Consider the following 25,330-nt stretch of genomic DNA (forward strand, 5'->3'; position numbering starts at 1 on the left):
GTAACTTCCATAGGTCATTTCTTGAAGAGAACTCCAAGTAAAAAGTATTCTCCCTAGTTTCCAACAGGCCAGAGAACAATCTAAATAAAAGGACAACAAAAATTTGTATTACTAGTGTTTATAAAACTCTGACAGATTTAATTTAATACATAGCTTTTTAAAAGTCCTTTTTTGTGTAGTTAGAAAACAAGTTCAAAATGTTTTAAATACCTGTTTTCTGCTGAGAAATTGGATATGCCTATACTAGAATTCCCTCCCCACTCTTTCCTCCCCTCTCTTAAATGTTCTCTGTAATAAACATTTAAAGGGGGCAATTTAGAGTATAGATGATGTCATTTCAAACAGGAGAATAATGGGCCTGCAATAGTTAAGTTGCATTTCAGCAGTCTTTAGTTAAACAATTTCAAGGTCCCTGCATGAGGTCTGTTAGCCAACAATAGGGGCTGGAGTGGGCAAGGGGAGGGGTTCTCGCCCATAAAATGAACCACATGATCTGCCCACCCCTGTTACTCTAAGGCAAACAGCTGAGAAGGGAATGGCCACAAAGGACTATCTGCCAAGTCAGAGGGATTGCTGAAACACAACTTCAGTCTGGTTTTCTCATCAGACAGAAAGATTCATTGTGGCTTGGTTAGCACCAGAGGCTGTTCTGCTGTCCATTCTTGATTACACTGAGATTTCCAAATACAGAAATAAGGGAGCATCAAAAGAACAGAGTTTTTTTGTCATCAGAATAATTTTAAAATGCTGGGGACCATAACTATCACAGGTAGGAAAATGTGGTATTGCTAAAATATGCTAAAATTGCTCAAATTCATTTTGTCTGTATTGACACCTTTATTTGTGGCACTCGGGATTTTATGCAGCAGAACTTTCATGACTTAAACAGAGATGGCTAGTATGATAGGGTGTGGCAGACTGTATTGTGTGAATAGGAGGGCTTTAATTTTCAAGCATTGTTCTACTTAAAACTTAAAACAAGTTTAAAATTTTCAAACATTGTTCTACTTAAAAATTTTATAGGAGTACTGTACATAAAAAAAAAAAAAAACTCCCCTAAAAAGTGCTTGGTGAAGCCAAACTATGTATTAAAGATTTCTTGTCATTTTCAGTCCGAAACTTGGTACAGGATTTGTAGTGCTACAAGTTGAGGGTTATAGGTTTCAAGGAAGATAATGGTATTTTATTGTAGCCAGAATATCAGAATGTTGGGAACAAGTAAATGCAAAAATAAAACAAGTAATGACCGACTTGGTTCATCTATACAGCAAAAGAACCAAGAGGTAATGTAATAATTTTCCTTTCAACTAAACTTAGTTAACTGGAATTGAAATAGGTATAAGGGAGGGGATATAATTTACACAGAATTACAAAACATTAGTGCATCAAGCAGTTAATAGTAGCTAATTTGAAATGGCAGTACAACATTGGTATTCAAAAGTAATCTTACTAGACAAAGCTACATTAATTTCTCAATACATTTCACCTTTAGTTTCAGGGGTTTTCCATTTATGTTTAGCTAATTACTTCATCCACTCCTTCAGTGTTTCTTACAAAACAGCTTGTAATGTCTCTTTTACACTGAGATTGTTCATGAATGTTGTATTAGGTGTTTCCCACACACTAGCTAGACTGCGGTGTTTTGAAAGAGATCTTTTGATTTGATACATTCTGTCAGGCATTTTGTTACCCAGAAGATGGACATTTAGACTTTGCATTTTCATTCAGTTTAGCATATATCTCTCAGTCGTGCAGTTAGGTACAGAATAAAGACTTCTAAAAAGTAAAATTCCTAAAATGTTGTAGGTTAGATCTTACCATCTGGATGATCATTACTCCGCTTCTCTTTTTTTAATTAAAAATATATTATCCAATTTTTGTAATAAGAACTGCACCACTAACTGTTGCCATTTTGAATTGTCTTAATAGTGTGTAAGAGAAGAAGCAATTACTCCAGAACTGTTTAAATTTATATATTTTTTTAAAATTACATATATATTAACATTCTACAGGAAAATTCTGTGGATCAGATCCCCAAACTTTGGTAGGTGGACTGGAGTTGATGTTGCATCCATTCACTTCAAAACAATTTGTGAAAATTTATAGGTGAATCTAAACTGTGGAAAATGCTGCTGTAGACTGGTAGATTTTCATAGAAAATAATGCTATTTTAAACCAAGGGAACTTTTTAAAGTCACAGTACTTCTTCACGGAGTGGTTTGTGCCATTAGTCACATCTTTCTGTGAAAATTAAAGTGGTTGTGAGAAGTTTAGCAGGGTATGAGCAAAACAAAATCTTGTTACTTCCTGCCAATTAATTTGCTTGCTGCACCTCTATGGAATTTCCTCTGGGTTGACTAAGCACTTCTTTACTAATCTCTTCAGCTACATGTTTTTATTTCACTGTCTTCTTCTTTGGCAAAACAATTCAATGCTACTTTTATTTATAGTGATGGTAAAACCTACAGAAGTACAGCTCTGTAAAGAGTCTCTCCTATAGTGGATGGTATGTGGTTTTAACAGTTGCCAAAGGTTTATTTGGTGCTATTGTTAGAAATGGGGTTTTCATTAAGCTACATGCTTAATAAGCTTATCACATGCTGAGTCTCTCCTTTTTTTTTTCTTCAAGGGCTTTTTTTCTTTCTTTTATTGGTAATAGTTAAAGGTTTATTTCTTTGAAGGAACCTTTTTATAGCACAAGAAGAATGACAGAAGAACGAAAAAATAATGGTTAGCAAACTAGCTGAGGTTTCTGATGTAATATAATTGAGTTTGAACTATGTTTTACAAGAATTTGAACTTGGCCATAGTCCTAGTTACCATATCAATGTGGATTTCTATGCTGTGAATACTATTGTAAATTAGCATTGTTTTGTGTAAATCTCTTGTGAAGTTGATGTTTATATTTATTCTTTTTGCAAACATCCTGGCGAGGATAATTTTTAATTCGCTTATCATAGTCAGTACATTGTCAAATATTATTTACTTACTTTCTGAAAACACCTTCATTACCATACCACGTAGTTGGAACTCCTCTTTGTCCTTAATTCAGCAGGCATTTTTTCCAGATATCAGAATAGTAGATTAAGAGCTACCTGTTCCATTTGGAGAATATGCTTTAAAAGAAACACGCTGACCATGAAGAATAGCCAGTCCTAAAACTCAACAAATTTCATAAGCCTTCATAGCATGTTGATTTGATTCACATGTGATTCACATGCAAAAGCTGGGTTGGCTTGAGTACTATTCATGATTATGACAGATTCTTTTAATTACGACTACACGTGGTCACCACATTGTCAATGTACATATGTTTATAAAAAACAGCATGAACTTCAAATACATGTTATTTTACAAATATTTAAATAAAAATGCATATTTTTGCGTGTGTCTGTAAATATGTATATATATATATATGTGTACACACACACACATATAGACCAGCTTGCCAACTTGACTAGTTATACTAGTTGACTATATATATGGGTAGGCTATATGACCAGTCAATATGAGTAGGCTATATGACCAGTCAAGTTGGCAAGCTGGGGGTGTGTGTGTGTGTGTGTGTGTGTGTGTGTGTGTGTGTGTGTGTGTGTGTGTAATTGATAAAATACATTACTTCCCAGGGAAGAATTTCATATGCTAAACTTTAGTCTAGAGCAAACTTTTACAGCTAAATCGTAAACCTCTGAAAATAAGGTGTTTATAATAAAAGGCAATACTATAACACTAAGAGTGCTTGTGTGTGCTTTTAAGTTAGTTTAATAAAAAATAATATATATTTTAGGCTACTTCTGCTGAGGCCACACTTTTGCTTTTTACACAAAGAATGAAAATACTTGAAAAATGACCTAACTTGTAATTTTTTAAATTTTTTTTTCAATCAGAGCGTGGTATAGCAACATTCACTTGACTGTCAGACTTTAAATATTTGTAGCATTCAAAACTGAGCCAATTGTGTATTTGTATTTAAACCTTTGAAATAAGTGCATGATTAGAAAGGTTAAGTGTTACAAGTGTACATTGTGAAATCTACTGTGTAAATCTCTTCCATAAATCTTCATTAGCAGCATCTAATGCATCCCCAAAGAAACCCCTCCCTATAATTAGGCACAATAAATCTTTGTTTTAAAATAAGTGAATGGATTGAATAACGAAGGAAGCAGTGCAATTCCTAAAAGGGAGTATTTGTAAATTGAGGTGAAGATGTAGATACAGTCATTTTGGGGAGGCAGACAAGAGAAACTTGCAAAATACCTTGTCAAGGGTCAGTACTAGGGCTCCAGACAGCAGTATATTAAACTGTGGTTTAAAAAATAACATAGCTCTTGAGAAGTTGTGCGTAAAAATGTTTCTTTTGATTTATTTTCCTTATAACTAAAGCTAATTGACTGATCATATGATTTATTATTCAAATCAGCCTTTTCAACTGTGAGGTTAAAAATCCTCTGAGGTTGTGCCACAACCATCCAGTTCAGATTTCCACAACTGAACCACAAGTTAAAGCTTTTGGTTTTTATAAAAATTCTAATAGACTAATAGCCCAAAACAGCTACCCTGTTAAAAATACATCTTGGGAGAGACATGATTTTCTGAGGTTATTAAAACTATTTCTGACAAGATATAGCAAGGGCAAGATGAGTGGTGCTGGGTTGGTCTTCACGCTGGAGGAGGCCCACAGACCATCTCCTCATTCTGGATCCAGCATGTGGCACAGGTTCAGCATAGAACTGTGGGCCATATGCACCCTGGACCAGCCCTGAGTGCAGCTGGCAGCATGTGCCCTGGACCAGCCCTTTGTGCTGCCCACAACATATACCAGACAAATCCTATGCCCCTACCCCATGCAGTGCATGGGACTGGTCCTTCATGCATGCATGAGTCCAGTTTGAGACCCATGAGCAGCACCAGCACAGTCTGGAAATCTTAGTCCAGATTCATTCTTAAATTTCCCTGTTGTATCTGGCTGTGTGAGAGTCAGACAGTAGGTAACTTTTATATGCCAGCTTGTTGCAGTTTTAGCCACAGTGGAGTCAAACAACTTGAAATAGCCTTGTTTTTGCTGTTTGCTTAATCAGACACTTTAGGGTTTTATCTTGCCTTAAGTTACTCTTATGCACTATATATTTTATACACACTTATACATGTGTATGTGTGCGTGTGTGTTTATGTGCTCTTAGTATCATACAGTGCCGTGGCAGGGAAGTTTGGCACCCGCAGTGGCAGCCCATCCTTGCCCCATGGCACACGCCTCCCTATGCTTACCCAGGAGTGCACACAACAGCAGGAGCCATGCCCCCGCAAATAGCTGCTCATGGCCCCACCCTGGCTGGGCAGTGCCTATTGGCGCCTCTTAGCTTTGGTGCCTGGGGCGGTTGCCCTGCTCACCTCCTTCCTATGGCACTGGTTTCATATAGATAGATACATGAGATTCCCTAATTTATCATATGAAACTAAAAGCACATGTGTATACATACAGACAGACAAGACTAGAAGTAGAATTTAGTCTTTAGTACTTAAATGCTGAATTAACACACACACAAAATCCCTCCTGTTGAGAGTTTTCCAGTGGCTAATAGAGTTTGGAACATGGGGAGCTGGGTGTGTATGACATATATCTGATGGATTTAGAATGTAGGGAATTTATGGAAAAAATCCAGGGCAGTGCTGCAAATCCTTGGGGAAGAAGTCAACCAACTCCAGATGTTGACATGGTTGACTGCAAGCATATGAAGTGCTTCAGATTTAACTGTTGCAGCCTGAAAATTCTTTTTTCTCTTCCCAGTACTAGAAATGGAATACCTTCTCACTGCTACAGGGAGGGGAAACAGTGGGAGGAGTGAAGAAAAGCTGCCAGCAGTGTCTGCTGAGTTAAATGATTTAGATTGTAAAAGGTTGTGTATTAATTTTCTACATTCATTGGATTTTTTAAAATGAAATGGGAAATGAATGAAGCATATGAAATTTCATAGTATACCAGTAGATTAGTACTTGTATTCTGCTGCTAAACTGGAAATTATTATCCGAAGATCTCATAGCTACCAAACAAATGGTAAAATCAAGCATCCTCAGAGCCTTAAGTAGATGTTTCTTTCAGGATAAAATAATCTAGTATCGTAGTTTGAGGGACAAACTATACTATGCAATTGAAAATGTTTTAGAAGTTTGACTTAAAGCAATAGGGAGTTAAAATAAATTCCAGCTAATCTACTCTGGGTTTAATCTCAAAACTGATCCATTCTGTGACATGACCAGCATTTTTATCACTGCTCTGTGAATATATCTTTATTTTGTGTCAGCCTGGACTAGCCAATATGAGTGAGTGGAACATCTTTACTGGCCTTGTAATTGTGTCCACAGGGGTGCTCTGCCAATGGATTTGAATAGATTTCTGAGGGCTTCTCTCTGGGCTCATTCACACAGCTGTCCTTATTTGCCTAGCATGTCTGTGGCAGTGACATAAGAACAACACTCATGTAAACAACTCCCAGTAACTTCTAACTGAAATTACTCATTAAGACAGATGGTTCTGAAGAGATAAGTAAACAGTATTTGGCAGCAAGAAGTGTAATAGAAAAGGTCACCAGGAGCTTATTATACAAAACCACAGTGATTTGTAGTGTACCTGGCTTAGATTTATGTCTCTCTATTCTTTCCTGCCCATTGTACAAATATAATTTTGGATGTTTACTCCAATTTGTTTGTCTTGGAGATATCACACCACAGCTTTACCACAAGGCAAATATTTCATAGACGTATAGTCTTCCAGCCGGCTACCAGCATGGAAGGAAGATTCCTTGGATTGCATTTCTGTGCAAATGTTGAAATTCAGTGGATATGGAGTAGGCAAAAGTGTTAAAATGCTTGACCAACATAGGTGACTTTAAGTATAAAATAAAGAAAGGAACTGACAAGAAAGTATAGAAGTGTATGATACTGCTGGAGGGTAATAGATAGGGTGACCACCCATCCCTAATTGAACAGGGCAGTCCCGGAATGGGATCATTGAGTGCCGGTCCTGGGCTGCATGACTCTGGGACAACATTTGTCCCGAATTTGCAGCATCGTGCAGCGATCTGGGTTCCCCTTGCAGGCTGGCAGCGTTCCAGCTGGCAAGGGGCTGTCGGGAGTGGGACACAGGGGATGCCGCGTGTATGTGCATGCCCACACACACGCACATGTCCGGGAAAGAGCCAGGCAGCCTGGAGAGCAGGCTTACTCTGTAAGTAAATCAATGGAGGGCATGGGTAGGAAGTGGGGGGGGGGGGTGGGGGCGGGCAGATGGAGGCTCCCAAGGTGAGAGAGGGAGTAGGTCAGGGAGTGGTGCTGGGAGCACTGCCCAGTGATGGCAGTGTATCAGGGCTGGGGTGAGGATTGGGTCTGAATCATCTAGAGGGCATGGGGTAGGGCAGCTTCCTGCCACTATACATATGCCTCAGGGGGGCATGTGCCCCCCAGATTTGTGTGTGGGATGGGGCGGATGCAGGCTTCCTGCTGCGGCCTTGGGGCTCCCTGCCTTGCTGCCCTTTCCCCAGGAGCCTTGCACTGACCACGTGCCCCCTGCCCACCCAGCAGCAGCGGGGGTGGCAGCAGTGTGGAGTTGTGCACCCCGCTGCTGCCAGGCTGGCAGGGTATGTGTGGATGGTGCAGGGCTCCTGGGGGAAAGGAAGCAGGGTCAAGACACCAGAGGCTGCAGTGGGGAGCCCACACCTACCCTGCTTGGCTCTGGTCCAGCCCTGCCACCGGCAGGGGAGTGGGGGTGGGGTCATATGTCCCACCTTCCAGTTTGGATAAGGTAGTCCACCCTACTAATAGCAGGACCAACCAAGACTGCACTCTAGGTGATTTTATACTTTAGTGCAGTATTGCTTAGCATTTTTTAAAAGTGGGCCAAACCCTAAAATCAGAAGCAAGTCAAGGGCTGCATAAAACCCTACTGCTCTTCACCTCCCTCCACTCCCGCTGCTGAATTCATCAGTAGGGGAAAAGGAGACAAGCAGCGTTGGTGTTCACCTCTTGGGCTCCAGAGCTGTGCAAAAGTGGTAGCTCTGGCACAGAGCCCATACCAACAGCTCACTGAGCATACAGGGTTGTGACAGGAGCCATGCCGAAGTTCCAGCACACTTTGCACTGTGCGGGTGAAAAGGATGCAGCCACACCAATGTGCTCTTCCTGGATAAGCCTGTACCCTGACATGAATTTAATAATCACTCAGTGACAGAAACACAACAGGGGCATGATGGTGACATGGTGTTAGGGGACACTGGTTTTTGGGCTGCAGGTTAAGCACTACTGCTCTAGTGCAGGGGTGCTCAACCTCTAGTTTATAAACCAAATGCAGCCTGCGGAGCCATAGATATCTGGCCCAAGGGGATCCCCATGAATCAGGAAATTTGTCAGCAGGGGAGCAGTGAGAATAAATATGGTCACCCTTCCCTGCTGCCAGATTCCCAAGCTGCATATAACAGGTTGGGGCTAGGTCACGCCATCTCCCCAACCCCCAGCTCCCTTCCCTGGGCTGGATGAGGGCTGGGTTGGGGCCCCATGAGACTAGGTTGGGGCAGCTCAAGCTGCCTTCCCCCCACTCCTGTAGGGCTGGGTCAAGCCTCCTTGCCCCAGTGGGGCCAGTTTGGGGCTGAACCACACCTGTGTGGTGCTGGGCCACATCCCCTCCTTCCCACTCCATGGGGCCAGGTTGGATTTGAGATGCCCCTGTTTGTGGACCAGAGAGGAGATAAAAGGCTAGCTCACTCTGTCATCATGCATACCCTACTCCGTGTTTGTGTTGCTGGGGTCAGGGGCAGATGTGGAAGGTGTTTAAAGTAAAGGCAGTTTCAGCCTTCTTGCATCCTATTTTAAAACAAAAAAAGTTGTATTTGATAGTCATCTCCTTTTGTTTCTTATTTAAATGAGTTTTTAAAAGGTGGGGCTGGTATTTAATCCAAAAGGCTTTGAAAACTCTAATTTATTATAAAACTGCTTTAACAGCTTTAAAGCTTATTAGAAAGTCTACAGTTTTCTCTCTCCTATTTTCTGTGTTTATAAGCTTTGATTCATTCTTAATACATATCTGCAGCTTTCACAGTAATAATTATACAAGTATTTTTTCGCATTCAAATCTTTTATAGATGTTGGAGTCTGTCTGTAAATACAGTCTCTGCCTTAGCATGTTAGGATCCATAATATTAAAAAAACCCAAAACATTTAAACAATGGCTATGAATGCAGAGAAATGCTTCATCTCTTATTCCTTAAAACAGAAAAAAAATGATAAATTCATCCCAGCTTTGTAAACTTGTTTACATTTTGTGCACCTCTGATTTTTCAATGTGAAAGAACTAATTTAACTGGGAGAAGTATTCAAGGGTTAAGGGGGCTATTAGGTGGTTATGTGCCTAGGGGGAAGATCTCTGGCTGCTGGAGGATTGGTTTAGTTCAGGATTCTTGCCTAGAATGAGTCACCACTGTCCCCCCACCCTTGTTCCTGCAGCCCTTCCTGCCTCTGATCTCCCCCACCCACAGGCTGCGTTCCCAACATGCTTTCAGTCCCTTACTGATTCTTCCTTTTTCTGGGAATCAGCAAATGAAGGCAGGGTATAAAGTCTGTTCAATACACAAAGAAGAAGCAGCACATTTCCACCAACACTGCAGTTCAGGGAAGCAGGGGGAAGGGTGTAGATCCATTAGACTTAAACACGGTTGTGAAGAATTGAGTCATTCAGCATAGTGCTGCACATAATTTGTCCAGGTCCATGCTGACAAAGTTCTGTTCAGTTTGATTCTATACAACCAGAATCAAGCCTCTTACATTTTTTCAATGTAGACTAGGTCCTAGGCATGGTTGGAAGTGTACATCAAGGAGTGATTCTCCCAGTGATGATTTGAAGGAAGGACACAGCTAGAAGGGGTGAGAAGTTTTATTTGGAGGAGTACTAAAGGGGCTTCTGTTGAATGGGAGGGGGTAGGAAGATCACCTTTTTTGTTCCATGCAAAAAGGGGGGGAGGTGTTCTGTTTACCAACTGAAAGGAAAGCTTATAATGGACATATAACTGAAAGTATAACAGTACAAGTGACTCTTACTGTAACATATTTTTTTTTCTTTTACTTTAAAAATATTTGGTACGTGTCTTATATTAGAAGAGACCGATTCTTTTCTGTTTTGTAAATCTCTCGTACTCTGCAAAAGCGTCTTCCTGTTAAAGCATATGGTTTTGAATTGTTGTATGCTTTCTAGGGCTGAGATGAATGGAAAGAGATTCACTTAGCATGTGAAGTGCATGGCATTGATTTAAAAGATTATAACTTGCAAAAAAGATCAATAAATTAGTTATTCATGTTCCATCTTTTATTATCGATGCTTAAATTTGAAAGTAGGTTAGGGAGGATGGGTAATTGGAAAATGAGACATAGTTATGATAAATGTATAAGATACCTGAAATGACATAGTGCCACCTGCTGGTTTTTTTAGTAACATGCTGTTTTTTTAATGATTCAATTCTGCTGTCAGAGAACAGAAGACAAGTTTCATTAAAAAATGCTGACAGTGATTTTATATGTCATTGATAATGTGCATATTGTTAGCTAAAATGTTTGTATGTGTAAATAATAGTTTTGTTTCTGTTTTTTCAAAGAAGAGTTAAAATATTAAGATAGAAAGTAGTAGCTGATAGAAATACATCAGCTGTACTCATTCCTATTGAGGATGACTTTTGAGCAGTCTTCTGGTTTGAAAATAAGAACTGCTTCTTCAATTTATTTATTCTTTTTTCATAGCTGTGGATAATTTCCATCGTTTCCTTTTAGTTTCATGTGTAGCACAGTAAATCCGTGGATTAATAGATTCATAGATTCATAGGTTTTGAGAGTCAGAAGGGACCTCATAGATCATCGGGTCCAACCCCCTGCACCAGGCAGGAAAGAGCGCTGGGGTTAAGTAACCCCAGCCAGATGCCTGTCTAGTCTCCTCTTGAACACCACCAAGGTAGGGGAAAGCACCACCTCCCTTGGAAGCCCATTCCATATTTTGGCAACCCTCACCATAAAGAATTTCTTCCTTATGTCCAATCTAAATCTATTCTCTTTCAGTGTGTGGTCATTATTTCTGTCCCCTATTCCCTGCTGCCCTCCCCCCCAATGAGTTTGTTGTATGCAGCCACAAGACCGCCTCTCAGCCTTCTCTTGCAGAGGCTGAAGAGATTCAGATCTCTCAGTCTGTCTTCATAGGGTCTTACCTGCAGGCCCTCAACCATATGAGTAGCCCTTCTCTGAACCTTCTCAAGGTTATCCACGTCCATCTTGAAGCGCAGCACCCAAAACTGGACACAGTACTCCATATAATACCAAATGTTATGGATATTGCATGCTAAAAGTCCTTATCATGATAGCGTCATTAATTTAATGGTATCAGTTTCAGAAAAAATAAATGAAGGAAATATATCCAGGTCAAACCTAGGCTCTGAGTACTGGATGGGGAGCATCAGTGTAATGAGAACAGAGTTACTAATAGTCCACATAGAAACCACCCACTATTCCTTCTAATTTTCTGACATTGAATAAAAAATAAATATTAAAACAAATATGGATTGGCTGAGCCAGAATTGTATTTTACTGCTATTTAAACACAATTCTTTTTGGCATAGTATGGCTAGAACCTTAAGTATTGTAGTAAGATCAATTATTTACTCTGGCAGGCTCATGGGAGGGGACATTGTGACCCCCCTCTGACTCCCCATGAGCCTGCCATGTGACTCCCCATTGTGGCTCCCTGTTGTGACCCCCCCCCATTGTGACCCCCCTGTGACCAGGCCTAGGGCTGGTGTTCCCTCCCCCCCTCCCCCTGTCAGTTATGCTGTTGAGTCCTATCAATACAAAATATGGCCAATATTGACTAGAGTTTTGTTCTGTTTAGTAAATGTGTTTAAACATAATGGAAAATAAAAATGCTGATCCATTTTTAAATAGTACCATTGTCATTCAGCAGCGTTTTGCTTTTGGGCATTCTTACAGCTTCTGTGTCCTTTTAAACCAGGCTTTGTAAAGACTTGGATTTAATAAATTATTGGATAAATGGCAGTGGGGTACTTTCTGCCTATTTGGGATTTGGAGTTAGGGCCAGAACTCACAGCTGCTTCTTCTCTGAGCCAGAGTCTAGCTCACTGAGTCACCTTCTTCCTAGCCCTACAAATCTCCCTGTTGGCTAGTGGGTGGACCAGCTTCAAGAGGAGGGCTGGAGGGTGTGTCAACCAATACCAGGCTCATAGCCTGGTGATCAGAGCATTTTGTTAAGAAGCAGGAAATGCAGGTTCAAAATCCTGTTTAAGTAAGTGGGACTCACTATTCCATGCGTAAGTGCCTTAACTGCTTGGTGCTCATGGGGTTTTTTGCAGTTAAAGTCTTGGGGACTTATACAGCATTGCATGCATACCCGGGTGATTCTTTTCTGCCCCAGAGCCTACACAGCCACAGTGGAGCCCATGCTCAGAAGAGAAGCACAGGATGAGTGTAGCTGTGCAGATGGAAATAGAATCCAAAGTTTGCATAATTGCCAAAAATTGCAGTTACGTGGCTGCAGCCTGCAGGGTGGAAAAAGGGAGAAAGCTATCTTCAGGATTCAAATTTAATTTTGTTTTTAAATTTGAAAATGTGTATGAGAGTTTTAAGTTTTAAAAGCTGGGAAATAAAAGCAAAATGGGATGAAGAAACACTTATAATTCTGAAGGCGAGGTTGAGAGTGGGAAAAGAATACTTACGCCATTTGCAGCCTTTGGTGGCTTGGAATTGTATCCTTACCAATTCATGTACTGGTGTGACTTTATCTCTTGTTTTGCTTCTGGGTATTTTTACAGCTACTGTGTCATTTTAAGCCAGGCTTGGTAAGAGATCTGTATTAAATAGCCCTAGTGGGTTCTTTGCATACTTTTGCAAATCATTATTGCTTTGACCTATTCTAATAGCAAGCACCCGCCCCTCTGCAAACATTCTTTGATCTAAGAGTACTCTAGAGCCCTATGCTTTAGATGTTACTTTCATGATTTAATTTTTATGGTGGCTTTTATTATTAAGGTGAGTTTTTTTGTCTATCAGGAAATGTAACCCACTTAACTGTCTCTCAGGGCTTAGAATTTTCAAATTTTGAAGACTCCATGCTGTGCCAGCTTTTCTGTTGCCCTTATTGGGACTGTTCCTCTGATATCTTACATCTTTTGTAATAATTTACATCACTCTAAAGTGAGCATAATATTCTTATTAGATAGGATGGTTCTGCCTTATATCTACTTTGTTTGTATTACTATCGTGGACTTCATGAGGCCCATTCTTTCTAGTGAATCTCCACATAGTAACTTCTGGAAGTTTCAAGTACCCATGAATCAAATATCTATTATCATAACTTACCTTTGGAAGAAAAGCTGCTTCCATTTTTCTTTTTTTTCCCCAGCAGTTATTTATGATGCTGTAACTCCACTCACTGGGTGCATCGACATGTGCTATTAAGGTGAAACAATAAACTGTGGCACATACTGTGCCAAAATTTATTGCTCCCAGGAATCACGTTTACAGGTGTGCCCAGGACCACAGCACATTGAGCTGGGTCGGAGCCGTACCAGCTGATGGAGGGCCCGGGAAGAGTCAGCCTGCCAGTCCAGGGCTGCTCCAACCCCTCTCGGCGTGCTGCGAGAGTGATGGCTGGGGCACTAGCCAGCAGGCAGCCCCCGCACTGAAGCACCCTCGTGCTCCAGCCAGCCCCATCAATATGTACACATGCGTTGCTGCGAAGTAAAGAACAAGTCTTGCGGCAGAGTAGTTTACTACTAATAGTACTGCTTGTGTAAATGGTGATGTTTTACTATGGAGCTAATTAGGCAACTGCACAGTAAATGTCTCATGTAGACTTGCCCACTGTCTCCAGAGTTGAGTTGTCATTTAGCATTCATTTATCCTTTACACTTCATTGTTCCACTTTCTTTTAAAAAAATAATGCATATCGCTACGGAAGCAATAGCTGACCACAGCCAGAATGAAACTTCCCTCTCAGTGTACTGTAAATATAAAGGAGGCCTAGTTCTTACCTAAGAGCAGTTACAGCTGTAGCGTTCCAGTGGGGAGAATTCCCTGAAGTCAAATGCTGGAAGCCATGATGTAGCACTGAGGATTTATTATTAAAATTTACTTGTAATTCTTCTCAATTTCCCTGTTACTATCCTAATTCATATGACAAACTAGCTTCTTGTTGAATAATCCTCCTATTTTGTTATTGTGCAGATTACTCTGCACAGATGTTGAGATGCTCCAAGCCAGTCTATGCATGTCTTACAGTTCTGCACCCTCAAGAGTGTTAAAAACACTTCTGCTGGTGTAATTGAGGGCAGAATCTGACTTTCAGAACACTTCCATACTGGTGATAGCGTGTGGAAAGGGAAAAAGGCTAGTTTGAGTTTAAGATCTCATGGTGAGATTTCAGGGCTGCTCGTTTTTTTATTACAATATGACTAGCTGTTCCTGAGGGCATTGAGAGGTCAGAAATCCCACCAGGCATCCTCCTTGGTATTTGTTGCTGTTGGTTGTTGAGGGTATTTTCATTTTTGTTTTTAAATCTTAACTGTTCTAATGACTGACGTGCCATATACCTATGTGCTGAAACATGCATAGTTACTACTCTTATTGTGTTTTCACTTACTATCGTTTGAGAACTATCAAAGAATTACTGTGGCAAGTATTAAAAAAATACCAGCCTGCTGCTACAAATAATGAAATCCTTTAAATAAATATGTGCAAAAATCATTAATCCCTTTTGAATGAACACCAAGCTCTTCCTCTAAGTGAAACTGCTTCAGCTTCTGTTGAAGGGTTCAGTTGATATATGAATAGGCTGTACAAACGTGATCCTGATTCTGCTGTTAGATCCAAGCAGATAGACCCTTGGGCCCATGCAGGGACCCTACTAAAGCTTACTGGCTCTTCACAGGAGCAGGAATTTGTCTGTATGATTCTGATTTCAGGCAAGAGTTTATGTCTACTGCTTACGATTTTCATGCAAGTGTGTTTTCTTAAATGAAAATAGTCTTAATCCAGTACAGTCAGGTTTTAGCAGCAACAGCAGGGGCATCATAACATTTCCCAATATGATTTTGACTAGAAGGGAATGGATATTTTTGCTATAGGTCTTTCAAAATTGGTAGTTGTGAGTGAAAACTCAAAACAGTGCATTTTCCTGTATGTGTTTAGTCTTCTCTGTGTGCATCATAGTCTCTGGGCCTTTCCTGTTACCAGGGTTTTTTTTTTCCTTTTTAATATAAAAGGAGTCATGCAGTCTCATTTTTGTTTTCCTTCTTAGTGAATTTGGCCACTGGCAAGAATTAGAATTTGAATGCAAAGACAGTATTTACAATTACAATAGGTTTTAGATTGTGGCGGAAATACTAGCAGTATAAGAAAGAGGACTCAGAAAATGGCAAGCTGTGACAAACTTGCTTTTTTTCCTTTTGTAATATACTGCATAAATTAAGGACCCTAGCAAGCCACCTACAAGGAATATAGTGCCTATTGGATTTTGATTGTACTTTGTACACACTGTACAAGGAATTCACTAGATTGTCTTCACCTAGTGGCCTAATGTACTTAGGAGGAAAGCCTCAATGAGATTTGACCCTTTTGACAATCTGTAGGAAAGCAGAGAGCGCAGAGACTGACACATGCAGAAGCAGTTATATCAATCAGTATGTAGTGCAGAAGAGTGCATTGTAAGTAGAAGTTAACCTAAAAAATGTGTGTTATAAAAATCTCATATGTATTAAGGTTCCAGAGATCTCTCTTGGAAGGAAACGCATTTAAAATAATTTTCAGTGAGTACTTTTATTTAGGGCAAGCATGTGACATGTTTGTGGCAATTCAGAGAAGTAAGATGGCACCCTTGTTGTTAGGCCAGCTGCCTGAACCTCCTCAGGAAGGGATGGAGGCACCAGCTTCCTTTAGACTGCTTTTTTACTTTTCTTTTTTTTCCCCCACCCCTCTGCACACAAGTGGAAAGGAAGGGGAATGGATAGGGCCTTGACTTCCTGATGCAGTGGTATACTTACCGCAGCTGACTATATACATTGCGTTGCATGTAAAGCACAGAACTATTATGCTGAACTTATATTCTCATTGTTCCTTTACCATCTCAGGATATTTGATTAAACATATGGTAGACTTTCTCAGAGTTGCAGTCTTCACTGCCTGTGTTCTCTTGACTGAGGCAGAAACCACCAGAGTAGCACCCAGGGAGCAGAGAAGTAGAGATCAAGCTACTAAGATCTAAGACTAACATTGGGCTCTTTGTTTCTTTGCAGGCTAATTTATACTCTGCAATCTCAGTATTTTACATAGAGTTGCACTGGTGTAGATGTGGGCAGGTGGGGTCATCAGACATTTTCTAAAGTGGCGATAAAATATAGAGAAGAAAGAATCCAGTTTGATTTTAAGATCGCAGGGTAAACTTGAAAAACTGCTAGTTTTACTTTCTCTCCTTCTCCCTCTCCCTCTCTTTCAGATTCATCCTGAGATTTTAAATTGTATGTACACAAATAAATAAGTATACATTATTTTTTAAATATTCCTACTGAAAGGTGCAGAGAGGCACAGCTTGTGACTGAAGCGAGAACTAGTAGTTAGGATATTTCAGATCTATTTTTGGATCTGTCAGGGCCCTATCATATCTTGTAGCTATATCCAGATATAGTCATGAAAGAATCCTCCCATACATTATTCTGGGACATCAGCATTTTCCACGTCTGAATCTTTCTTTCATTCTTGATGCTGTGCTTTTCTTCCAGCTGGAAAGGAGACTGCTTCAAAATAATTAATAATACTGTCCTGTGTATCCTCCAGGTAGGATATTACTACCTGAAGTGAAAAATGGATGCTTACACAAAATCGAAGTATTGCATTTGTTGTACAGTCTAAACTTTCATTTGCACAGGAAGAGTGAGAAGAAGCCCAAATATTCTGAATCATTGAGTTCCACTGTTGCTGCAGGCAGCTTTCTGTCTTGCAGGTGATTTTTCCCCTTTCTTTCAGTGAGGAGAAAGCTTGGCTCATAATAAAGATGATAAAGGTTTAATTAAAGCAGACCTAAAAGTTGCCTCTATAATGGTATTTGTATTTTATAAGACTTCTTTAAAATGCAGATCATTTTGTGTTAAGAGTTGAAACATATATTGTCTTCAGCTTTTTAATATAAAATCTAGCAGTTAATTAAGGATGCAGTTAATCTAATTTAATTTTTATCTTTTTTGATTTTTTACAGTTGGACAAAGAGAACCTACAAATGTGATTCTAAAAGAAGAGATAGCTGAAAATATGGAGACTACCCAATCAGAAGCAACTGATAAAGATGACAAAGATGGTGTGAAAGAAGATCAGATGGATGCACAAGATGCTACGGAACAGTTACCATCACCAGAGGAAAAAGTAGAAGAGATAGAACAACCCAGTGAACCACAATCTAATGATGTTGGATTTAAAAAGGTTTTTAAATTTGTTGGATTCAAATTTACTGTTAAAAAGGATAAGACTGAAAAATCTGAACCTGTTCAGCTACTGACTGTAAAAAAAGAAGACCTAGTGTCTGCAGATGGAGCAGGAGATCATAAAGAAGTCCAGCTAGAACAGGTGGAAGAAGCAACACAAAGTGAAGTAACTCATCCTGTAGAAAAGATTGAAGAAACAACTGAGAGTGAGGAGAGGAAAGATGAGTCTCCTCCTGAAAAGCTGGCAGAAAGTCCAAGCGAGGAAGCAGAAGGGAGCAAAGTGGCAGAAGTTAAAAAAGATCCTAGCAAGTCACCAGAGTCTCCAGCTGCATTAGTTAACGAAACCTCATCACCACTAAGGAAATTCTTTACACAAGGTTGGGCGGGGTTTAGGAAAAAGACAAGTTTCAGGAAGCCTAAAGATGATGAACAGCAGTCTCCTGAGAACGAAAAAAACGAGCAAGAAAAGGACGGGGCAGAAATTGCAGTAGAACCAATTGAGAAAGAGAAAATTGAGGAAGAAAAGCAAGAACAAGACAAGGAGGTAGTAGAGATCCCTACAGAAACAAATGAGAGAGAGAAAACAGAGAAAGAAAAACAGGACCAAGGAAAGGATGTCACAGATGTCCCACTACAAGCAAGTGAGAAAGAAAAAACTGATAAAGAAGAGCAAGAGCAGACAGTAGCAGAGATCCCCACAGAAGTGAGTGAAAAGGAGAAGAGAAGTGAGAAAGATGTGCAAGAGCAAGAAAGAGATGTTGCAGAGACCCCAGAAGAAACAACATTGAAAGAAGTTACTGTTCTTTCTGAACAGCCAGTTCTACAGGAGACTACTGTAAGTGTCAGCAAGGAATCTGAGGGATCTTTTGAAGAAAAAATAGAACAAGTGAAAGAATATAAAATAGCCCTAGAGGAGAAAACTGAATTATATTCTGAGGAGAAATCTGAACTAGAGGCTCCATTGTCAACTGAAGTCTTTGCTGAAAAATCTGAAGGAAAAATTCAAGAAAAATCTGAGCCAGTAGCTCCATTGGCAATGGAAGTTTTTGATGAGAAGGTAGAGACAAAGGTAGAAGCTTGTGCTAGTACTGTAGAAGAGAAAGTGATTAAAGCACATGAGGCAGAACTAGCCCTTGATTTATCTGCAGCTGAACAGAGGCCCTCCTCAGTTCCTGAGCAGTCATTTGAAGGAGATACTGACCTAAAGAAAGTCCAACCAACTGATGAAGTTCTAAAAGACAAAGAAACAGTCTGCAAAATAGAGAATGATCTCATCAAACAAACAGAACCAGTCTCTGAAGATGTAGCTGTATGTAAGCCACCAGAAGGTATCACAAATGAGGTTGAAATGTTGTCATCACAAGAGAGAGCCAAAGTCCAAGGCAGCCCATTAAAGAAACTGTTTACAGGTACTGGCTTAAAGAAGCTTTCTGGAAAGAAGCATAAAGGAAAAAGAGAAGAAACTAAGTTGGGAGAACCAGCAGATCAAATTCAGCATCTGTCTGATTCTCTAGAAAGCCCAGATGAGCCAAAAGCAGAGAGCTCAGCCTCTTCCCCTGAAGAGTCAACTGAGATTCCATCCGTTGAAAAAGACATCAATGCAATCCGGGCAAGTGAAAATGAAGAAGGAATAATTTTAGACACAGAGCGGAAGAGAGAAAATGTTACTCCATGGGCATCATTTAAAAAGATGGTGACTCCAAAGAAACGTATAAGGAGGCCTTCTGAAAGTGACAAAGAAGAAGAAATAGATAAAGGAAAAACTGCCACCCTTTCTTCTACTAAAAGTGAAAATCAGGAGGAAGCTAAAGAAAACGGTGAGGACCTGAAGTTAGAAAAAAACACAGAAGACCCAAAACGTAAAGTTGATACTTCAGTATCATGGGAGGCCTTCATTTGTGTAGGATCATCTAAGAAAAGAGCTAGAAAATCATCATCTTCTGATGAGGAAGTAGGACAGAAGCCTGCTCAAGAAGGCCAAAAAATAGACGAAAGTGGAGAAAACAAAGACACCGCAGCAGACTCCATGCTTACCAGTTCACAGGAAAGCGATCACGGGCATGGAGGTTCCTCAGCAGAAGAAACTGGAAGTCCATCCGAAGGTGAGGGTTTCTCAACATGGGAATCGTTTAAAAGATTAGTCACTCCGAGAAGAAAGTCCAAAACTAAAATGGAGGATAAAAATGAAGAACCTGTCACTGCTGCTAGCATAGAACATTCTACTTCTGATGGGGAGCCTGGAAAGGAAGAGTCTTGGGTCTCATTTAGAAAATTAATGCCTGGCCGAAGGAAGAAAAAGTCAGACGGAAAACTAGAACAAGCTCGTGTTGATGAAGTTGGAGAAATATTAGCAGAAACTGCAGAGGAAGACTTTGATGTTCCAGCTGTTGTTCCTTTGTCGGAATATGAAGCAGCTGAACGAGAAAAAATTGAAGCCCAAATGGCAGTCCAAGCTGAAGCAGCACAGGAGGGAACTTTAGAGGAAGAAAAAGCTGAAAAATTACAAGATGCCTTAGAAACTGACCAATCCAATGAAGGACTTGTTCATGCAGTTACTGTGACAGTTGTGGAGGGGGAAAGAGCAGTTACCAGTATTGAAGAAAGATCACCATCCTGGATATCTGCTGCAGTGACAGAAACTATTGAACAGGTGAAAGAAGAAGAAAAACCAGCTGAGCAGATATCTGAAGCAGAAGTCATTGTAGAGGAAACAGTAGTGGTTACTAAAACTTTGCCTGAGATGAGAAAGGACACAAGTGATGATACTCTAATGAGTGAGTTGGAGTTGACTTCAGAAGCTGTTACAGCTCGGGAAGAAGCAACAGAAGTTTCCTGTGCTGAAGAAGCAACAGAAGTGTCTCTTGCTGAGGAGACAACCGAGATGGTGTCAGCAGTCTCACAGTTACCTGAAACTCCAGATACTACTGAAGAAGTTACACCTGTGCAAGAGGTAGATGGCACCGAGCAAAATTTGGAAGAATTAAACAAACACACACGAGAAATTCTTGAGGAAGTTGCAGAAAGAGTTAAGCTGTCAGATGAAGCACAGGTGATTAGTGAAGAAACTGTGATAGAAGTAGTCACTCAGACTGCACAGGAGATTGGATTAGAAATAGAAGATGAAGCTAAGGAGATAACACTCATATCCCAAGAAACTGTGCTTGTTGAATGGTCAGTAAAGGAACAGGAATTTGGAGGAGGTGACATCCAACCGGAAAGAGAAGCAACTATTCAAGAAAAAAATGAAATGGAAGAAAATGCTCTGGAGGAAGTGGCTGAGATAAGTGAAACATGCGCTGTGATGAGGGAACATACAGGAGAAACCACAAGTCTTGATATACTGACTGATGAAAGTCAAAGGCAAGCACCTGACCATGCAACTGTAGAAAGACATGAAGAAATGTCCGAAGAGGTGAGAACTCCAGAGACATCAGACTCCAGAGAAAGAGAATTTTATAGTAGTGTCACAATAACTCCCAAGGCAGAGCTTGAGGTTGAAGCTGAGTATGTTACTGCAGTAAAACAACATATTGCAAAGGAAGAAGAAAAACTGAATTTAACAGAGCTGCCTGCAGGTGAGACCGCAGATGAAGGTGATCCGAAAGTGGATGAAGCAAAGGTTGAGTTGTCTGAGGAACTTAAACAAGTAGTAGACATCAAGACTAGCTTGGAACCAGAGTGCAGCCAAGTACCTGTATCAGCAGTCCCTATGCTAAGTGATATAACTGCGGCTGCTGTTCAGTGTGGGAGGGAAGATGCGACACCCACCTTGGAATCAAAAGGAAGAGAGGAAACTGTAGCGGAGGCCCTCGTGCAGGGTGAAGTGATTGAGGCTCCTATGAAGAAAGAGGAGGAAGATTCCTTGTTTACTGTAGAATCAAAAAGCACAGGAGTAATTACAACACAGCTCCATATGAGGAGTGAAGTAACTGAGGTCCCTGAGCAGAGTGAATTGGAAGATGCCAGAGCTACTGTAGAAACAACACGCATGGCGGAAACTTCTCCTGAAGCTTCTTTGCAGAGGGAAGTGACTGAAGTCCCTGAGCAGAGTGAATTGGAAGATACCAGATCTACTGTGGAAACAACACGCCTGGCAGAAACTTCTCCTGAAGCTTCTGTGCAGAGTGAAGTGACTGAGGATCCTTTGAAGAAAGAGGTGGCAGAGACTGTGCTTACTGTAGAATCAGAGCACATAGAAGCGGTTGTGACAGATGTCTCCCTGCAGAGGGAAGTCCCTGCGCAGAGTGAGGTGGAAGATCCTTTCCTTACTGTGGAGACAAAACATACCAAAATTGTAACGGACATCCCCACACAGACTGAAAGAGCTGAGACTGCGATGCAGAGTGAGGTAGAAGATTCTTTTCCTGCCTCAGAATTAAAATATTCAGAAACAATTGCAACTGAGGCCACTATGCAGACGGAGTCAGATAATGCCATGCCTCCTTTAGAAACAAAATGCCCAGAAAAAATAGAAATTGAGTCTGTTTTGCAGAGTAAGGTGGAAGATGCTGTGCCTACCTTAGAATCAAAATGCACAGAAGGAATCACAGCTGGGGATTCTGTGCAGAGTGAGGTACCTGAAGTCCCTGTGGATAGAGAGAGAGACAATGCTTTAGGATCAAAATGCAGCGAAGCAGTTGTAACTGAGGCCCCTGTTCAGGGAGACATATTTCCTAAAGAAGTGCCAGTTTATGGAAAGAGAGAAAAAGAGCATGTGGAAGCAAAACAAATGCTTTTACATACAACGAGTTCAAAGGACTGTGAGACTAAGAAAATTGAATCTGAGCAAATGTTGAAAATGGAAAAAGATTTCCATGATTCTGGAAAATTGGAAATTGCACATGGTGATACAGTTTATTCAGTGCAGCGAGAAGTAGTGGAGCCCCAGGAAGATACAGGCTCAGCCATTCCTGAAGTTGAAAGCTCTGAAGCGCAAAAAGCATCTATGCCGGTAACAGCTGCCTCAGTTGAAGAGCAGGTAATTTCTGAAACGGTAATGCTGATGGAAACCACAGATGAAACTGTACAGGCTGTAGCATCAGTACCTGAAAAACTGACTTCTGAAATAGTACTAGATAAAAGCCCTTCTCTAACCCACGTGGAATGTGACAAATTTGATGGTCAGTTTGCGACTATAGAATCTCAAAGTACAAAAATTGTATTAAAGATCATTCAGACTGCTGTTGACAAACTTGAGAGGACAGAAAAGCCAATGGCTGTAAGCATCATATCTGAATCACAGCAGCAGACAGAGTCAACAGACAGAAGCCAAGAAGGTATAAATGTATCTGAAATACAGAAATGTGTTCTGGCCAATCAGCAACTCGCAAAAGGTGAAGAGACAGGAGTGAGTAAAGAACACGAGATCCAGCAACCATCTACAAAGGAAAAAGCTACTCTAGAGCGAACAACAGATGTGCCAGTCACTGCTGACACATCTAAAGAGAGAGGCAGTCAGGATTCAGTAGAAATTGCAGCCATCCCTGAAGCGGTTTTAAGTGAAAGTTCAGGCTATCAAAAGCCAATAGTAGAAATTAGTGTTTCAGAAGACTTCACCAAAAAGTCCCTTGATACAGACCAATCAGAGCTGAAGAAAATAGAAGTTAAACAGACAGTGGAAATCCAGTGTATACGCCAGCAAATGCACATAGAAAGGGAGGAAGAACATCATAGCCAGTCAGTGGAAGATGTGGTGGTGCACGTGGAAGAAGATGTAAATAGTCAAGACCCCACATCTCATTACCCTGAAATGAATCAAAGTCAGAGCTCATTGGCTTTGACTGACTAAGGCCTAATGTAAGTAGCATTTTCAGAAGAATTTACTTCTGTCACTGCAGTGTGTTATTGATGTGATGCTGTTGTGTCTTTTGCTAGCACCAAAAATCTCATTAAACAGATCAGGAACAACTTTTTCAAACTTCTTCTTGCCTACTTTAGATGATTTAAATCCATGTCTAGGCATTCAGAATAAGTAACCTGGATGGTTCCTCCCTCCCCCCCCCCCCCAAAGTTGCCCAGTACTTACAGCCTCCATTGGCGCAAGGGAAATTAGGAGAGTTCAGCCCTTTAGAAAATCACTCTACTATTCTTATTTGGTAGAAGCATATTGTTTGAATGAGATGTAAAGAAGTTGGCTAACACAGGTGTACTAGTCTACTTTGTGGGTAATTATACACCATTTACCTACTGTATTATTCTTCCCCTTCTGTCCTGCATCAAGGCCACAGAGAGAGCTGTGGACACTCAGTATCTTTGAAAATAAGACCACTTGTTACGTGCAGTGCAGCACTATTCTTCTTTGCTAAAAACAGTGAGATGCTGTCTATCTTCTCCCTGTGTTGGGGGAGCAACACTGTTCTACTCCTCCTCCAGGATGGTCCCACCTCTTGTTTTATCTTCCTTTAACCCTCAATCAAATAGGAGCCATTTTAGCAACAAATCAAGGGTAATAAATAGTATGTCATCAAATCGCTTCATCATCTTGCAAGCTAGGCAGGTTGAGTTTCATCTGTTTAATTCCTGGATAGGAGGCCACACAGAAAATTCAGTTGCTGCAGCCGTTGGATGCTGAGTATCATTTTGTTCAGGCCAGGATGTCAGAGTGATGAGGAGTTCCTGATCAGAAGGAATCCTGGTGTTCCCTGATAAAAAATTGTAAATTCTCTGATTTAAACCCCCAAAATCCGTAATTAAAATTAAACGCCGCTATATCTATATATATATCTATATATAGATATATAGATATATATATCTATATATATATATGAGGTATCAATTGAACACAATGTTTTATTGATATATTTACACTTTTAAAGCATTTTGGAAGCCTACCAGTGCCTCAACCACTACAATAAATTCTGAATACCTATAAATTTTGCCATTTGATTTTTGGTTTTTTATCATGGAAAATCAGAGCCCCGCCCTGTCCCCTTAGCTCACAGAGCACAGATCCAGGCCCCTCACTTCCAAGCCACAGTCCCCCAGCCCTGCTGGTGCCCCCAGTCCCCACTCACAGCTCCCTGGACCTGCTGGTACCCCTCACTTCCCCCACACTTCTCCCAGCCCTGCTGGTGCCTCTTGCCCCCCAACCACAGCATCCTACCCACCCCCCAACCCTGCTGGAGGGGCCCCCAGCTGCCAGGGCTAACTAGGTTGGGGACCCAGGTTCACAGCCCCCCACCCCCTGCAGCAGCACCTGAGCCCTGGGTGCCACCTGCGGGAGGTGGCGCTGCTACAGCAAAGCAGAGTGTGAAGCCCGGCTTCCCCTTCTCCCCACTTCCACCGTGGGCAGCACAGCTGGAGTGCGGAGCCTGTGGGGAGGATGGGGGCAGGCTGCCCCCTGTGGGCTTGGGCAGGAGGGTTGGGGCCAGCTCCCTGCTGCTGCACGCAGTCCCAGAGGAGGTAGGTGAGACCTGTGCCCCCCAGATCTGTGCGCAGGGCACATCAATATCTGTACCTCAGTGCAGGAATAAGTTTAAAAGTTATGCAGACACTTCCTGCATAAAGCTACAGTCAGTGCCAGCTGTTCGGCTTTTGTAAGCAAACTGAATAGAATACATCAGTGCAAATTTATGAGGGGAAAATATATAATGTGTAAGAGGGCACTCCAGTTATGGGATTTTGTTAAGGCTGTTATAAAATGTGGGAGGGAAAAAAGTAATTGACATTTACATTCTAAATAATACTTTGACAGTGTTCTTAAATAATCCAGCTATATTCCTGAGTGTCTGTCTAGTCTTTTGGACAATTGAGGCAACAAACTAGGGAAACTGAAACACAGTCTTGGGAATCCTAGACTTGTTAGCTGTATATTTTTTTTCTCTTGT

The 25,330-nt window shown here is 40.9% G+C and overlaps 1 protein-coding gene across 4 annotated transcripts in view; it reads left to right on the top strand.

Annotated features, from left to right (window-relative positions):
• Nucleotides 1-25,330, top strand: part of AKAP12 (A-kinase anchoring protein 12) — a 112,371-nt gene that overhangs the window by 81,507 nt on the left and 5,534 nt on the right. For 3 of the 4 annotated variants that reach the window (XM_059714042.1, XM_019488320.2, XM_019488323.2), the window contains one exon: nt 17,282-23,300. In XM_059714042.1, the coding sequence (XP_059570025.1) occupies nt 17,282-23,292 (6,011 nt within the window). In that variant the 3' untranslated portion in view covers nt 23,293-23,300. Of the gene's footprint in view, nt 1-519; nt 770-17,281; nt 23,301-25,330 lie in introns of those variants that run through there. The other variant, XM_006260940.4, reaches the window with a different exon arrangement.

The sequence above is a fragment of the Alligator mississippiensis genome, chromosome 1, assembly GCF_030867095.1.
Source record: "Alligator mississippiensis isolate rAllMis1 chromosome 1, rAllMis1, whole genome shotgun sequence".
Lineage (NCBI taxonomy): Eukaryota > Metazoa > Chordata > Crocodylia > Alligatoridae > Alligator > Alligator mississippiensis.